The sequence below is a fragment of the Tupaia chinensis genome, unplaced genomic scaffold, assembly GCF_000334495.1.
Source record: "Tupaia chinensis unplaced genomic scaffold, TupChi_1.0 Scaffold000076_1, whole genome shotgun sequence".
NCBI lineage: Eukaryota > Metazoa > Chordata > Mammalia > Scandentia > Tupaiidae > Tupaia > Tupaia belangeri.
In genome coordinates, this window is record NW_006159536.1 from 1338777 (window position 1) to 1357278 (window position 18502).

The 18502-nt window shown below is 43.3% G+C and overlaps 1 protein-coding gene across 3 annotated transcripts in view; it reads left to right on the forward strand.

The window, feature by feature from the left end:
- KLF7 (KLF transcription factor 7) overlaps positions 1-17009 on the forward strand; it is a 108163-nt gene extending 91154 nt beyond the window's left edge. For all 3 annotated transcript variants that reach the window (XM_027768403.1, XM_006142447.3, XM_027768404.1), the window contains 2 exons: positions 5900-6023; positions 14202-17009. In XM_027768403.1, coding sequence (XP_027624204.1) covers positions 5900-6023; positions 14202-14253 — 176 coding nt within the window. In that variant the 3' untranslated portion in view covers positions 14254-17009. The remainder of the gene's footprint in view (positions 1-5899; positions 6024-14201) is intronic.
- Positions 17010-18502: the final 1493 nt, after the last annotated feature.

The following is an 18502-nucleotide window of genomic DNA, read 5'->3' on the forward strand; positions in this document are numbered from 1 at the left end:
TCTCTGACTGCGGTAGGGAAAACAGACCGTATGGAGCAAGAACAGAAGCACAAAGAGCAGTGAGTCAGGGCAGAGGGCAAAGCTGTTTTCATTTTTCCTCCATGGAAGTAGCCTGGGAAACAGGGTTGTACAACACGTGCTTTCTGAGGGCAAGAGAACAAATGTTTATCTTTTATTTATATTTAATTTACCTTCATTCTTTTTAAGTGCTCTACTGAATGTGTGTTGTATAATATCCTACTGTATTAGGACATTAGTACATTTCTGTAGGTTATGAATAAATCTACATATATTGGAGGTGTAGGCTCACAAAGTATTTCTGACCATGGTTTTTGATCAGTTAGATCTGATGATGACAGTATAGGGAGTGTTACCTTGTTAGAAATGTTTTAAATGCCACACTGGTTTAGACCACATTCCATTTCAGATCCATTTTGTGGGAGAGCATGAATTCATACCATGATTCAACCTCCGCTAAATGTCAGTCCTGTTTCTCAAGCTCTTACCTCCTCTTAAGAGCCCTTATCTAGCTATAAATCTATTTACCCCTGAGTAGACCTATGTCACCTCTGAGGTGGCACGTACTTCCCCAGGGAAGCAGGTTGCTTGGTAGGAAAGTAGTTCTAGATATGCACCCTAAAATTCAGGAGGTCCTGAAGGGCATCCTCTACCTCCAGCTTCGTTGTGCTGGCAGAGCTGAGCTGCCTTGCCCTCTTGCTGTGATGTGCTTGTCTTCATCCACATGCCCTTCTGGACTTGAGTCTGAATGTCCTCGGTCTCTGTCCCATCTGCCTGTCTCAGCACATCACTCCTGACCATTTGTGCTCACTCTTGAGTGGCAGGAGGTTGAATTATAACTCCTGGCACATCATGGCACAGTGTTGGGCCAGGCAGGATTTGCCATTTTTTGTTTTGTACACAGGGGTATCTGGCATGCAGGAGGGAGAGGGAGGGAAGGAATGGGAGGAAGAAAGAGAAGGTAAGAGGTAGGTTTTTGTATAATTTGTATGAAACCTGCTCTAGTTAAGACTGAACCACTGTTTTCATCTCTCTCTCTCTCTTTCTCATAAAGAAAGAAACCCTATGGGTTGGCACTGTGGCCTAGTGGATTCCTCATGGCTGACCATGGTTTGAGTCTTGGCCTTGGCAGCTTGAAAAACATGCCAATGCATGTGCATGTGTGCCCCAAATCCTGACGAGATGGAGAAATGGGGAAGAAGGGATTGTAGCATTATAACACCCTGAAGAGGTGGCGGGGGGGTAGTGTTTTCTCCTTCTCGCTCTCTTTCTCTGTCTTTCTGTCTCTCTCTGGTGAGTGCACATACCCTCTGAAAATTGAAATAAAAAAAAAAGAGAAGAAATCAAACTCTTATAAAATGAGCAAAAATCTTTAGGTAGGTTGTTAATATGAAAATGTATGCATTGTGACTATAGATGGATCCACACACTCCCACCCCCAGATCAAGCTGTGGGGGTTAGTGTTTAGGGAGATGTAGTCTTGACCATTGATGAAAATACTGACAAGAATTTCAGTGACCTGCCTTGCTGGGAAAAAATGGTTTGTGGAAATAGGTATAGAACCTTGAAATGAGTCCAGCCTAACCCTACTCTTCATGTGCCTTAAATTGGAAGTCATATTCCCAATTCTTTGTGTATTTTTATGCTCCTCTGTACTCTGAACTCTGCCTTTTTCAAGCACTGTTTCTGCATTTGGCATTCTTTACTATTTTAAATTTCTTATTAGTGATTATTTGCAGAAATGGCAACTTACAGGTAAACTAATCAGATAGTGGAAAAATAGCCTGATGAATTACTGTAATGTAACTTGGCTAAAACATCCGGGCACAAGGGGGATCTCTCCTCAGTATTCTGTCTAGCACTTGCCACACGCAGTACACAGTAGGTGAGAAGTTTTAGAGCATCTTTAAGCTATCTATAGTTTCTCTATAGTTGACACAGCCACTGACATGATGCCCAAATAGAGCCTGGATGGACAGTTGGTTCGTGCCAGAATTAACTAAGCATCTACATCATTTTCTGGGAAATAACTGAAGTATTCATATTACTTGTCAAAGTAGAACAAAACTAGTTAAAATAATTCAGTATGGGGAAAAAAATTTAAATATATGCTCAAAGACAACCACTTCAATCTCCTTTCTTTTCTCTGTCCTTCCTGGCTGTGTCTTTCACAATGTGGTTACCTGTGCTAGATGGGACAGTTCCATTTTGGGGTTGATTTTGGGGGCTGGATGTCTTGGCTTGCTGCTGTAGGACTTCCTGGGATTTCCTAGTTGCCTTGCTGAATTGGGGGTGTCTTTGGGCCCCACGATCTAGGAACCTCTCATTTTTCTTACAGTACTTTGGGTGCTGGAAGGTATTTTGAATATCTGAAGTCCTGGATGCTCTCCCTTCTCTCTTTATTTGCACTAGATTTCCACTGGAAATAAGCAGAGCCTCACAGGAGATCAGTAACATTAAGTCAACAATTCCAACATGTCTCTTTGAGGACACAGGGGTCTCTCACTTTTGCTTCAGTATCCCACTCATTCAGATTTTTGGATCCATTCTCCATCAATATATACTGAGAGACTATTAACACTTAAATGCTGTTTTCCAATATACAGGCTACCCAGAGTGGAGTTTTTATTGACAGCTAGTTAGACCTTCTCCCTAGCACCTTCTGCAAACACAGGAGAAGGAAAGGGAGTTGAGATGAATTGAGTCCTGACTGGGTGCCCAGGCGAAGAAACGAATCTTTTACGTGCCAACTTATTTAAAACCTTGCAATAAATGCAGGTTTATTAACAAGCTTACCCCATTTAACAGATAAAAGCCGTGAAGCCTAGAGTCTATAATGAACTCAGCAAGACCCCAAGTGTACAAACTGAAGATTATGTGACCTCTCCACTCAGCTACCTTCAGCAGGCACATTTTTTTCTAAACTTTTGGCTGTAAGGAGCCAGAAGGTGAACTTTTAACACTTCTCAGTGCTTTTGTTTTTTTCTGGTTTCCAAAACTGAATGGGTTTCCTCCTGTGCTGCTAACTCCCCTTTATGTCCTCTGGGTTCCCTTTAAAAGAAATGCCTGTTTCTCATTCCTCCTCTCTATGGGTCTTACAGAGCAGTGGCTCACTAGGGCACCAATTTAATGAAATGAAATTTTAAAGCATGTTTGGTTTGATTCTAGGTGATACAAATACAGAATTGTGAATGCTTTGTAGTCAGGTTTAAAGAGAAGAGAAAAGGTGGAAAGAAGAAAGTAGGTCAAGTGTAGTACCTGGGTAATATCTCCTTAAGGGCTGCTCAGTGAAGGTGTAGCTATTCATAATGGAGAAACAGGTTCGGCCTCTGTGGCATAGCTGGGAGCTACTGAACTGTGGTGCTAGAAGCCACATGGCCGATCATGGGTTCAGAACCCCAGTCCAGCTGACCTGAAACACGTGAGGCACACGTGCATGCCCAAGATCCTGACAAGCTGGAGACCTGGGAGAAAGGAATTGGGATGTGACCAGACCCTGGGAAATCTCTCTCTCTTTTTTGTTCTTGTACTCACACATGATCACAACTAAAATAAACTTTTAGAAAATGGATACGTGGCGCCATATTGTGTGGTGGTGGTATATACCATGATGTTCTACAAGGCTAACACCTATGGGAAGGTTTCAAGTTTGTGTCTAGAGACTCCCTGGACATGCCAGGCACACGTGTGCCCGTGATCCAGGGCTGGCTGAGACAAAGGCTAGATAGCGGCTTGGGACATGATGGGGGTCTGTCTCCCTGTCTCTGTCTCTCTCTCTTGCTTATGAAAGAAAACAAAACAAAACCGCTGGCCAGCCTATGACATAGGGGAAAAGAAAGCTGGATCCCACCTGATTGACTGGGCAGCTAGAATCCTAGGCCTGATAGTTTGAAAAGCACATACCAGGCACATGTGTGTCTGTGTGACCCCAAAGTCCTGAGAGCAGGAATAGAGGAGAAGGATTGCAATATGACCATTCCCCATGGTGGGAGGTACTTTCTCAGGTTCTCACTCTTTCTCTTTTTCTCTTTCTGTCTCTCTTTGGTGCATGTGCTCTCTGAAAAGAGGAGAGTAAGAAAGAGAGAAAGGAAGAAAGAAAAGGAAGGAAGGAAGGAAGGAAGGAAGGAAGGAAGGAAGGAAGGAAGGAAGGAAAAACACTACTTCGGTGCCCGTATACTTTGAAATTTTGAGTATGGTCATTTAAAACCGCTGGCCAGCCTATGACATAGGGGAAAAGAAAGCTGGATCCCACCTGATTGACTGGGCAGCTAGAATCCTAGGCCTGATAGTTTGAAAAGCACATACCAGGCACATGTGTGTCTGTGTGACCCCAAAGTCCTGAGAGCAGGAATAGAGGAGAAGGATTGCAATATGACCATTCCCCATGGTGGGAGGTACTTTCTCAGGTTCTCACTCTTTCTCTTTTTCTCTTTCTGTCTCTCTTTGGTGCATGTGCTCTCTGAAAAGAGGAGAGTAAGAAAGAGAGAAAGGAAGAAAGAAAAGGAAGGAAGGAAGGAAGGAAGGAAGGAAGGAAGGAAGGAAGGAAGGAAGGAAGGAAAAATAGAAGGAAGGAAAAACACTACTTCGGTGCCCGTATACTTTGAAATTTTGAGTATGGTCATTTATAATGTTTACCAGTTACGTGAATCTTTTATTTGCCAGGCAACGTTCTAATTAATATAGAGCACATATGTGTATTGATTTATCCTCTCTAAACTCTTTGAGGTATGTACTATTACTGTCTCTAAGAAAACAGAGGCACAAAGATGTTTATTTACTTGCCCAAATTGAGACAGTTAGGGGCAGAACTGGAAGCTGCAGTCCAGGAAGGTTGGGGAAAGAGCTGTTAACCACATGCTCACCTGCCCGTCAGTGACAGGCCCAGTAACTGTTTCACGATTTCACAGGGTCTAAAGATTATGTTTCCTCTTAATTAGAACCAGCCTACCATACAGTTGGAAGGGTAAATATTTGTTGTATTTGGTGACAGACATGATGGGTTAGAAACAAAAGGTCTGAGGAAAGACATGTACTTTCTCTCCTATATTCCTCCATCTGTGTTTACTGTGTGGAAAGGTCACTTGAGCACAAGTGCTCAAATTTCATGCTTATAAGGAGCTTCCCTGTGGCTAAAGCCTTGTTCTACAAATTGACTTCTAAAATACTTTGTAATAATGTATATTGCTCTCTAATATAAACACTCTAGAATCATTAAGTTATGGGCTTCCTAACTAGGACTTTTGTGACACTATTTTTCTGAATGCCAGGAATGTCAAATGATTTTTGTTTGACTCTCAAATTGGAGTCCTTTCTCCTGACTGCCAATCCGCTCACATTTACTGGAAAGGAACAGTGGGGCTGGGCTCTCTGAGCTGTTTTTCCTTGTCAGTTAGCTACCTGGCTACAGTCTGTGGTATGAGAGAGGGAGAGAGAGAAGACTGAAGAGACTGAAATGGTAAATTACTGTAGGTTCTGGAGAAAAATAGAATTAGAAGCATTTGTGGTTCAGATGAAAATAGCACATTTCCTTTCTGCTTGGATGGTGGGGGTCAGAGTGCTCCGGGGAATAGAAAATAAATAAAAATTGATCCCTCACTAGTCAAAAAAAAAAAAAAAAAAAGTTCAGCTGCTGGGATCTGAAGTGACAGCTCCAGATTTGAGGATCTTGTGAAACCACTTTTGAAGGTTAAAAAAATACGAAAGCACCAGGAGCCTTTTAAAAAAGAAAAAGAAAAAGGTGGCATACTGTGTTCGGAAATCTAGTCTCTCAAGAATGATTTAAATAGCTTTTCCAAGACTGAACACCAGACAGCAGGGCTGATCAGGCGTGAGGCCATTTTGTTCCTGCTGCTGACCACAGTCCCTCCATCTCTTCTTGCAGGTGAGAAGCCTTACAAGTGCTCATGGGAAGGATGTGAGTGGCGTTTTGCACGAAGCGATGAGCTCACGAGGCACTACAGAAAACACACAGGTGCAAAGCCCTTTAAATGCAACCACTGCGACAGGTAAAGAGACTTAGGAGCTGCTGGGCTGCAGAGGGGAGCTGGCGAAGTGGGTTGGAGGATGGGCCGGACGGGTGCTCTGGGATTTATCATAAGCCTATGTCACAGTTGCTTGGTCTTGGGAATGCCTTTTCCTTCTCCACCAAGAGAACCACTGAGAGGGAGGTACCCTCTTGCATGTCATAAAGAGGTGGTATGAATCAATCCTTGGTTAAATCACGTAAGCATTTCCTGAATCCTAGCTTTGGGCTAGAAACCGTGTCAGTTACTCGGTACCAATAAGATATGGTTCCTATCCTCAGGGAGATGATGTGACAGATAATTTTAGTATAATATAAGAAGTAATAGGGTAGCGCATGGTCACATGTAGCTGCCGCTTATGATCTTTTTATTAACATCAATACCACTTTCCTTCATCCTTAATAATACGGAAGACTAGCAAGCTTGCTTCATGGAAAGACTGCTAGTTACCAGGCTTTTCTCTGAAGCATTATTGGAAATGAATTTTACTGAAGAGAGTTCCCCATTCTTTGGGGGCTTGGACCATTTGCCCCCATCCCTTGAAAATAGGTAGAAGGGTCCAAAAGATGTTGAGGCTTCGGGAACATCTCCAGTAATTCAATTTCAAACCTTCAGCATTTGGTAGAGAAAGAAAGAGCACGTAGCAACAGATACTACCCAAGTAATAGTATCTGACAGCCCTGGCATTATCAACCAATAAACCCCAAAATGGAGACTCTGCAGGCCAAGGTGAAGGCAGGATTAGGTTTAGACATAATCAAATAATGGGCTTGCATCTGAGCGTGTTATCCTTCTAATCCTATTTCTATGTTTAAAAGGAAGCTTAAGAAAATTAACCATCTTTTTAATGCAATACTAAAGGTCTCGGTTATGATGAGAAAAATGCTTCTAATACGATAAAAGCCCCTGAAAGCCTCAGGGTTCCCCGGCTTGGCCAGCAGCTCACAGGATGGCAGGAGGGGGTGTGCAGGATGTCAGCAGAGGCCTGGCTCTCCTTGGGAGGAAATGCGATCGCTTTCGCATCCTGCCTTCTTGTCCCTGTGCTTTGCACCACCCGCTCCCAGTGGCCTTCCTCTGGAGTAGCATGGGTTTATTTGGAGAGCAGAGGATGAGTGTCTAGGTCTCATGGGTGGCCACATTGGCGTGGTGCTCCTTTCAGATGCTTATAAAGGAGCAATTATGCTTTTCCTTTTTTATTCCCCACCCCCCTTTTCCTGAAGAGGCTATTTTCCTCTTATCTTCATTCTTTAAGAACTAAATAAAGACCCCATGCCTCCTGGAGCCTGGAGATAACCTCCCAGCCCATAGCTGAGGAAGTATACTTTATGCAGCTGTTGTCTCCCATTCCCTTGGAACTCTGTTCTGCTATCCAGGAAAACAATCCTGTTGTTGAATTTCCATCCCATTACCTACACGTCCTCCTGAATTTACATGAATCAGCTGCCTTTCCTCTAAGAGTCTTCTCTAGTAAAGCTTCTCCAACTCCCGTATCAAGTGTCCTATCTAGTCCTGGCCAGTGAAGGCCAGCTCAGTGACTTAGTGGTAATATGCTACTCAGGCTCTGCTCGATCCATATGGACGATGGTGGGTTCAATTCCCAGACTGGCCTATATTTTGCAAGCACAGGCACTCCCAGGATTGTGGTGGGAGTCCCTCTTGAGGGTGCTTGTCTTCCTCTTTCTTTCTCTCTTGGTCTTATGCAAGAAATAAATAAACTTAGGAAGGGAAAAACAGGAAGCCAGTGAAGAAGCTATGCAAATGATCATCATTACATCAACTGGGACAAAGATGGATACATATACCAGTTGTCCATCTCTGAAGGGTGGTAGGGCCATTTCTTATGAGCGTTGTGGGTTGCCATAATCCTTGAAAGTAGACAAAGAGTTCTTTGGGGGAAATTGCCAGAGTTGGTATTCTCTTTTCAAATCATCTGACTTGTTTAGGAATTTAAAACTTTACAGTGATTGATACATGAGGATTCAGTCTGGTCATTTGTCTGATTTATGTGGAGGGATCTTCCACATCTACTGGATATTTCAAAGGAGGAGATGGCAGAGATAGGTAACATGGTTAGTCCTTTGCTTGCTTTGTTTTATCAAAACAAACTATGTGTTCTGGAGTTAGAAATTTGCTAAGCAAATGGTACAAATTCTGTGATGTGGTACGTGGGGGAGATGGTGAGTAGGTCAAAGTCCTCTGGCATAGGCCATAGTCGTGCCTTTTCGACAATGTCAGAGACGAGGGGCTGGACTCATTAGTGTCTGTGACAGGCAGCCCCTTGTGTTTCCATTGCAGTGATTGTGCTAAGAATAGACAGGTCTAGGAGGTGGTATGGGGAATTGGAGTGGCCCCAAAGCAGATGAAAGGGAAGTCGGGAGTGATGGGGGAGTTGGCATTTCTTAAATGACTTTACCTTCAGAAACATAGGGCATCTGTAACACTCAGCAGGACACTACATTGGTAGAGCTTTTCGGGATGGCAGTGCACATGAGAGTCCTACCACTTGCCTCTTAAATCTGTGCTGACTACCCTGTTTAGAAGTGAAATAGGGTTTGGACTTCTTTTCCTTAAGTAAGTGCCCAGTTTAACTTATGCTTTTATTTTGCCCATAGGGTAAAAATATAGGAGGTGTTTTTTTGTGTGAGTTTTGTTTTTGTTTTTGTTTTTTTTCCAACATTTGAAATTATTAAATGTCATAACAACAACAAAAATCTGTATTAGAGACATTGTCTGAAAAATATCAGATTTGCCATAGGGAGCTCCCAGTTCCACGTGGTGTTAATTGGTAGAGCTGAATAGTAGCCACTGCTCGTTTGGAAGGGCCACATGATGACTCTTTTTCCACTGTCCCCAACATTCCCTGTGGTCTCTCCAACGTGAAGGCAAAAGCCATGGGTTGCCAAGTATTATCACACTTACGTTGTTGTTTCCTCTTACAAAGAGAACCATAGTTCTTCATATCCATGCCTTCTCAGAAGTAGAAATAGATAGTTTAAGGGTACTGAATATTTCTTACATGTGGCCCACTGGACTGACTTTATCTGCCTGGCCCCTATAGACACTAGGCCTGGTGACCTCTGGCTACAGGTTTAGGGTGGGAAAGAAAGTAGTAAGACTGCTGTGTCATTTTCTCACCATCAGTCTGAACTCTGCAGACCTCTGAGTGACCAGCTACTGGATGGACGAGTCGCTTTCAGCCCATAGAACACGAGGCTGCTGCTGCTGGTGAACAGGGTTCTGTTTCCATTAGGAGTTATAATGTATAGGCCATTGTTCTACAGGCTCAGCCCCATTATAATCCAAGGAGACTGCGTCCAGTGTAGTACCTCCAAGGTCATGGGCAGTTTAGAGAGCTCTTTTGATCTTTATGCCAGCCCATTTGTAGGTGGTAGGAAATGCCAGTCAGTATCTCAGACCTTTGTTTCCCTAGAGGATTGCTGTAGGCTTAATACCCAAGTGACGTTAGTGTGCCTTTTTCATAAGCAAGAGAAATGACGACGGGATTGACTAGTTTTCCTGTAATGCACAATTTTCAATCATTAAGGATCTTATTTAAGGTTATCTGGCTGCTCTATAGTTATAAATACCCACTGGGGATACGTCACCCTTAAAGTGATTTAATTTTGCATTTTGAGATACCGAGTTTTTCCCCATTAGTGTTCCCACGTGAAACTCCATAAATAAATAAATAAACATAAATCAATCATGGGTAAATATCTTGCTGGTATATTGAATTTAAATAAAACTTCATTGGTGGGAAGCTGGTCTAATCCTGAGTACTGTAGATTTCTTAGAATTTGAACAGATAACAACATTCACTTGATTCTGTGGACAGGCAATTACATTTCATACCATGTCAAAGATTTGTTTTGTTTTGTTTTGTTTTTCCTACTTTTGTTTTTCCCTGGAAGAAACTTAAAGGATAGGGGCTAGCTGGTGACATGGTGGCTAAGGCAACTGGATCTTCTATGGCTGATTCACAATTCATGTCCTGGAACTGGTGGCTTGAAAAAAGAAATAAAAAAAAAAAGACTGGGAGCATGTGTGTACATGCTCTTAAATCCCAAGAGGAGAATGGAGAAGGAATGTGGCGTGGCCATGCCCTCAGGGGTAGGGGATGATTTCTCATTACCCCTCTAGTTCTCTGTCTCTCTCCAGCCAGAGCATGAGCCCTATAGCCAAACTAGGGGAAAAAAAAAAAAAAACCACAAAGGATAAAGGTGAGGCTTGCACTTATTATATTGCTAGGTACTTGGCAATTGGTAAAAGCAGAATAAAAGTTCAACATTACTCACTGGTTCTTTTAAATAAAATTCTTTGTCAGGAATACTGTTCTCTTAAAAGCTTCCAGAATATGAAAAGGAAAGGGGTTTTGTTTGCTGCCAGGACCTCTCCACTTCTTACTGTCTCAAAACCCTGTGTTTGCACAGGCAGGTCCCAGTCTTTCCTGCTTAAGCCTGACCAGATGAACTGTGGATTCGTTTTCTAGTTGTTGCCGTCAGCAGTTGCCACAAATTTAGTATCATGTTCATTTCTTTTGCACATTTATTATTTTGTAGGTTAGAAACTCAACATAGGTTTTGCTGGGCCAGAATCAAAGCATCAGCAGGACTGCATTCTTTTCTGGTAGCTCTAAGGGCTATCTGTTTCTTTGCCTTTTCCAGCTTCCTGAGACCTCCTGCGTTCCTTGGCTCATGACGCTATTCCTTCATCATCTAAGCTGCTGAGTTCCGTTCATGCAGCCATCTCTCCGGTTCTCTCTTTCAATTCCCTCTTCCGTTTTTAAAGCCCCTTGGTGATGGCATTGGGCCCCCCATAATAATTTAGGATAATCTCCCCATTTGAAGGCCAGCTGACTAGTGAACGAATCCCATCCACAGCCTTCATAGTCCTCTTTGCCCTGTAACGGAACATAGTTACAGGTTCTGAGAATCGGGCATAGATGTTTCTGGAGGGGTCCATTAATTCTGCCTACCACAATCTCCTTCCATTGGTAGCTTTAGTCCTTTTTTCTCAGCTTACATAGCAAATGTGGCTGAGATAAAAATCATGAGCTCTGGGATCAGACTGCCTGGGTTCAAATCCTGGCTTTGCTGCTTTGCGATAACTATCTCATCTCGTACTGTGGATAAAAATGGTACCTTCTTTATAGGTGCTTGTAAGGATGTAATCTTTCAAAGAGAAATTCTTGCAAAGAGGGCTTCCGACGTGAATCTTGTTTCTGTAGGTGGTTGGGATGAAGGAAGAAGGGAGAGAAAGAAGAAAGTAACAGAGAGTGCGGGAAAGAGAAAGGGCCGTAGGATACTGTACTCTGCCCCAGAATACAAGAGAGTTATGCAAGTTAAATGCAAGTCAAAGGCCTACTTCCCTGCAGGCTATATTGCTTTTTCTGTGTACTGATGAGATCAAGTACTTGCTTTTAAAGAAAATTTATCACTGTTTTATAGCAAATCAAATCCCCTTTAGTGGTAGCTCTAAGGGATTATCCACATAGCTTGCTCATACCAAATACTGAAATGAGTGTAGGTAATTGGAATTGTTATTATTCAGCATGTTATTGGATTAGATAATCTTCCGCTGTTCTTTTCCTATTCTTCTGTGTTTTTTATTAAACCTTTGTTCCATTTCACTTCATTTCCATGAAGGGTTCTATCCTGCACATGTACCTATTTAAGGAATGGACACAAACAGAGGGTGTGGAGAACGTGGAGGTCAGGGGAAAGGGTGGATTTTTTTGTTTGTTTTAAGAATGAACATACACAGGGAAATCCTGCGCTGGACAGGAAAGCCTATTGACCTGACTAGGGCAGCCTATGACATCCTAATAAGAGTCTTGGCCTGTGTGGGTATCTTGGGCTTTTGGGGTGCTGAGAATGTTCTCATAGATAAGAACATGGCCAGTTTCAGAAGCTCTAGGAGGAGAACACACCCAAGACCTAAGAATGCCTACCATCTTAGTGCCGACTTCACTGGGATGCTAGGCAGGCCTTGGATTGTTGGCCATAGGGACATGGAAACACCCACACTACTCATCGTTACTTGTAAAAATGTGACTCAGCCCGATGTTAGCTTCAGAGGGTATTGATTAGTTCACGTAACTAAGAAGAGCAGAATTAGGAGCCAGGGGGTGGCATAGCCATCACGCAACTGGACCCACATGGGAAGAGTCCGGAGTTCATGTCCTGGGACCTTTCTGATCAGGCCCAGTGTACACACATTCCCATGATCCAGTCCAGTTCAGACTAGGGGTGGGTCACATCTTGAAGACCTTGTTAGGGGTGCCTGTCTGCGTCCCTGTTCCTTTCTGTCTGTCTCTCTCATGGAAGAAAGAAATAAGCAAACTAAAACAAACAAAAAAAATGAACCAGATAAACAGATTTGTCTTTAGGCTTGGCTGGGTCTGAGTCCTCTGAGGTCGTCATTAGGACTTTTTCTTTCTCTTTCTGTCGCTGGATCCTCTCGTTCTCTGCTGACTCTGTTCTCAGACTGGCTCGCTCTCACATGATTGTGCGGACACCAGCAACACCAGCTTATGTCTTAACAGTGTAGCAGCTCTCGTGGAAAGAAAGCCTTTCTCTTTTAGCAGGTATCTCCTTGCCTCTCATTGGTCTTTATAGGTCATGTGAGTGCCACTTAGCAGATTACTGTCGACATAGTGTCAGCCTTAGCTGGAGCGTCCGCCTCATACAACTGAGAGCACAGAGGGCTGCTCCCCAGGAGAATATCAGGTTGCTGGTGTTGGAGGAAAGAGGGAAGAGGATTGCTGGATTCCCTCTGACACTGAGGAGGCACTCAGTTATGGACCTTATGTAGCAAGAAGGGGTGCAACACTGTGGGCTCAAATATCTGCCCAGATTCCTTTGGTTTTGTTTTGTTTCAAGTTTATTTACATTATTCCTTTTACGATAGAAACAGCACAAGAGAGAAAAACAGAGAGAGAGACAGACACATGACAGTCTTATCACACTGTAGCCCCCTTTTCCCATCCGTTCAGCCAGCCAGGACTATGGGCAAGTGTGCATATACCCGGAGGATGTCTAGGTCAACCCAGGATGCAAACTCAGATTGGCCTTGTGTCTCCAGCATTTCAGAGAAGCTGGGGCTCAGAGATCTGCCTTGATTTTAATCCCAGACCTGCCAATCGCTAACTAGCTATGCACCGTTAGCCTCAGTTTCCTAAAAACACACACACAGTGGATGAGAGTACTCACCCAGGAAGGGTGCTGAAGATGTTCCCTAGGATAATATTGGGAAAACCCCTAGAATCACTCCTGCATATTGAGACATACTTCATATATGTGAATGCTCTTCTCCATTCTTTTGCTTGACTTTAATATGGAGTGTCTGCGTAGACCTGTAAATATCACAGGCAGTATTTCTGGGCTTTCACTGCAGAGCTCGGGACTGAAATCGGGGTGTTGAAACAGCAGAGCTCTACCATTCAGTAATACAAGTTAATAACTCCCTTTTTTTTTTTTTTAAATAGTTTGTTTGCTATAAGGGTGCGTGCGCTTGCCAGAAAGAGACAGAGAGAGAGGGAAAATGAAAAATCAACCCCCAAGAAGGATGGCCATACCACAGTTCCCTCATTCTTCTCTAAGAATTTTAGGCACACATGCCCACCATGTTTTTCAGGCTGCTGGGCCCGGGACTCCAGCTGTGCAGTCAGTTCCATGCGATCCAGCACCTTAACCACTACCTCTGGGCTAATTACTCTTTACTGTATTCACAGAATATGAGCATTACGCATGCTTCCAAAGCACTTTCACATTCCTTAATAGTTACAATTAAGATTATAATGGTTAACACACACTGCGAGCTTACAGTGTGTCAGGCAATATTACGAGCGGTTTACATAGACCATCTTGTTTTATTTTCACCACCTATCTATAAGCTAGGTGCTATAATTATCCCCAATTTACTGAGAAAGAATTAAGGCCAGAGGTTCATGTACTCAAAGTCACACAGCTTATCGGAGGAGCAGGGATTTGAACCCATGTAGTCTGATCCCAGGACGTACTTTCCTTTATACACCATGCAGTTTCTCAGTACATGTATACTATCTCTCTTTAAAGTGGGATTCAAAATTTCCTAAGGGGTAATGGAAAACGAATTCTTTCCTTGTACTCTCCTAATATCCTTGTCATTTATGTTCCCTAGGTGTTTTTCTAGATCTGACCATCTTGCCCTCCATATGAAGAGACATATCTAAAGAACCTAAAGGCCAGAGATGCCACGGTGTCGGCCAATGGCTGAAGGAAATGCCGTCAGGCAGGGGGCTGGACTTCAGGCGGGGACCCATTGCCTCGCGGAAGAAAGTTCTCACTTATAAACCTCTGTGTACACACACACACACACACACACACACTCACACACAGACCCACACACATACACACTGTCATGCACTCAACTATATTTAAGATATATACGTCTGTTCTTTATGCCTTGCCCTAGCCAGATGGTGGAAGATGAAGAAGGAAGCCAGGTGAACTCAGCAAGGCAGACTGGCTGCTTACTTCAGCACTATTGGAATTACTTCCCGCTGTTGCCAATGGAAATCAAAGAAAATGGATGTGACGTCTCTGCAGGTGGACGGCAGTATGAGGGGCGTATCTAACTTGCTTCTCAGTGCAACTTGATAGGAGAATACCGCATCTTAAAGTTGCATACGTGTAGCACTAATGTTTCTTTTGACATAGTTGGGGGAGAATGACCTAGAAAACCAAATTGCAGTTTGGTAGCCAAAATTAACTCTCGGTTTATTTGTCCTTTGTGTGTGAAAAGTCCTACTATTCTGTGCGTCAGACTTCCTCACAGAACTGTTGATCGGTTTTGGTTCCTCTTAGTACTATTGAGATCTTTCGAGTCGATACCAACGGCCTTAGCGGCGGCAGACTCTGGAATAACACCTTACACCTTTCTGGCCTGCATTTCTCTAGACTTCACTCGCAAGGGAGGAGTTTTCCTTTCTTACTTTTTGACTCTTGCACACCATATGCACTAGGGATTCTGGAAACTTCTAGCATGACTGCAAAGTGGCCAAGAGAATAAAGTTCTTGATGATAAATCACAGTATATCCCTTGAGCCTCACCTTATTGCCAGTGCTAGATTTTTTCTTTTTAATCTCTGTTTTTGCTAACGAAAACTTGAAAAGCTTATTTGGAAGCTTACATGTTTTATCTTTTCTCCATGGACTAAACCTCTCCAGACTCTCTCGGCACCTGGATGTCCAGCTCTCGAAGCAGCCAATCAGATGGGACATCACAGTTCTCTCATCCTCCTTGAGGCATGATGACCTCAGTTCATAGTGATCAACCACTGTACTGTGTGTCATTGCTACCCTATAACCAGTTAGAGCATAGATGTCGCTAGTCTCAAAGGGCAGCTGTGTATTTAATCTAACTCTGGGTTATGACCTGACAAAAAGCCAAAAATATCACTCTCTCCAGGAGTGGGGAAAACTGAGGATGCCCCCCCAAGTCTAGTGGCTTCTCAAAACATCATCACCTCTTCCTCTCTCATACCCACTGAGCTCATCCTACCCACTTGTTAAAACACACAATTCAAAATGCCACGTGGGAATGAAGGGTCGAGATTCAAGCAGAGGGTTGAGGTGTTTCTCTCGTGGTCTAAAAGGAGAGACATGCCTCTAATTTCGTTTGGTTTGGTTTGGTTTGGTTTTTGGGAAGGCCCACCATGACTTGTGACCTAAAACACCCAGGATCAACAGAGGCCTCACGTTCACTCTGCAAGCTGACTCCAAGGGGGGTTACATCTCATCCTTTTCATCCCACATACACACATCCTATATTGGTCTCTATCTACCACATTCTTAGCTAGCTGGCACTGGCCTCAACTCCAAAGACTGCCTTTAGGACCATTAAATGGCCTATGCAAGCAAGTGGGGTGGTTATTAGGACAGATTGTATATTTTGTATATTCTGGGACCATCCCTTCAAGACACGTCTAAAAAACAGAAATGGCATTTGGTCCACACACGGTTGCCGCTCCCTACCAGCTGGCGCCCCTCCTGCCCTCCTCTGACTGTTTGACTCATTGACTGTTAAAATGCCACCCCGTACATATTTGGGATGCAAAACTGAAGTCTTTACAAGGAACTAATAATAAACACAAACACATATAAGACAGCAACCTTCAAGATCCTTGGCATATGAGTTTTCAGCTTTCTACAACCTTTCTTTTCACTGAAATGTTGAAACTACGTGTCTGAGGGTAAAGGAACCTCCTTATTAGCAAATGTTGTCGCTGCCAATTGGACACTTGGGGCATTTCCAGGTCTGGCCCTTAGAATTTTCTTTCTCTTTCCATTTTTGCAAATTTAGACCAAAAACCAAAACAAACAGAAAGAAAAAACACCCTACACACACACACACACACACACACACACATACACATGCACACACAGATTTGTCCATTTGCCGGAGGCAATTATATATATGTTAGTTGGAGGGTATTTTAAAGAATCAGTTTTATTCCAAAGATTTAAAACTAGACATGACTTAGAAATGATTTCTGGAGCACTGCTTGCTGACAATCTCGTAGTTCTCTGCTGCATTTGAGTGCATTTTGTGGCCAGTCCATCCGGGCATACTATGGAATTATATTTGAATGTGTAGTGTATCCTTTCTGGATGAAGGATGTGGGAGGGACCTTGAACCTCAGCTGTATTAAACTGTAGCGCTTCCAGTCAGTGCACTAGATGAAACTTTTAGACACCCGAAGTTTTGTTGGTCCCTTTATTTTCCTTTGGACAGCAGCCTCCAGCATGTATGCACGCACCTACCAGTGATGGCATTAAGCCGTGGCTGCCACCATTTACAGATGTTCTGTCCCAAGTGGGGGCTACTTCTGCCTCTCGAAATGCTATTCTTAAGGGTTTATAATATTTCATTTAATTTTTGAACTGACCAATGCAAGGCTCTATTAAAAAGAAAGTGTTTTGTTTTGTTTTGTTTTGTTTTGTTTTTAAAAAAAAAAAAAGAAAAAAAGAAGAATGCAAAAGAGTAATCATTGCTTGTTTGCTCCCTGTTGTCATCTGTGGTCTCATTTGAATGTGGCAGAACAAAGGCCCTTTGGTCCTTCTCAGTGTCTGCGATGTTTAGTAATTTCTCTCTCTTTTGTATCAGTGAGGTCCTTTGTAATCTGCTCCTGACCTTTCTCAGAGCAGGGTGCACTGAAACGCGATGATGGTGCTTGCTTGCTTCAGAGTCACTTGTTGACTGGGAAGTCATTGGCCTGAGAATTTGGTGGGTGCTAAGTGTGTGGCTTTGAAATTGTTCTTCTCTAGCCCAGAGGACACCTGTGGATGATAACCAGTCCTAACCATGGGGGTGGTGGGTAGCCCAACCGTTGGGAAATGGGTTTGTGATCAAACATCTGTCATGGCAAACATAGTTGCAAAAAGCCATTGGAGTGGACAGGTTTTCCAAGAACTACCCTGAAGACATTTTGCTCCCCAGAGGACTGGTTATTTGAAACAGTGCTTTAATGGACAGTGGAAACACATCAGACTCCTTTCTTATTTCAGTTCTTACCTCCTAACATTCCAGGGGATCCCAATTTGAAAGGAAAAGCCTGGTGTGGTGTTTCTTAGGGTGTCCTCTCAAGCACACGTTACCTGGGTTTGGAGTTTGACGTGTAGAAAAAGTGTCTCTAAGCCACTGACCATGTTCTTTGTTTCGAGTCACGCTTCTCTCTCCTCCCACATGGCTGTAAGTCAGAAATGTGGAAACCTGACATTGTCATGCTGCTCCTAGCTGCTGGCCTCCTGCCCCACTCTCGGTTAATTGGCCTAACTTAATTCCTGGTGGTGATGAGTATTATGTCCAGAAAAAGATGTTTGGATTCCATGACAAAGCTGCACTGTATAAAAATACCGGATACCCCCGAATGAACTCCACGCTGACCATTTCCTCCTCCTCTCCGCCTGCTTCCCTCGCAAAGCCCTCCACTACTCCCTTCTCTCGATGCCATCTCCTCCCACCCGCACCTCATGTGCCCTTTTCACATCTTTGATGGCCTGAGTATAACAGGGTAAAAAGACAGCCAACCTCAAGCACGATCAGCAGAACTGAGTCCTAGTTTTTTTAAAAAAAATCTTCTTTGAAGCCAGAGAAAATTTTTTTTTAAAGGACATAAGTTTGGGATAATCTTCCAGATTATCCATGTCTATTTGCATCAAAAGGGGAAAAAAAAGATGGGGTTTTGGGGCTGGCTTGTCCAGTGCATTGAGCACATTCGCCTGTAGCCTTCACTCCTGCCTTCTGTGGCAAAGCCAAAAGAAATAAACTCAAACTGCAAGAACGACAAAACCCATGATTAGTTTTGATGGCTGAAAATTATTTCCTCAATGGAAGTCACATTGTAAAATAAAAATATCGTGGGAAGAGCTTTTCCTCTTCTCCTTTGCGTGAGTTGTCTTTAGGAGAAGGAAGAAGGT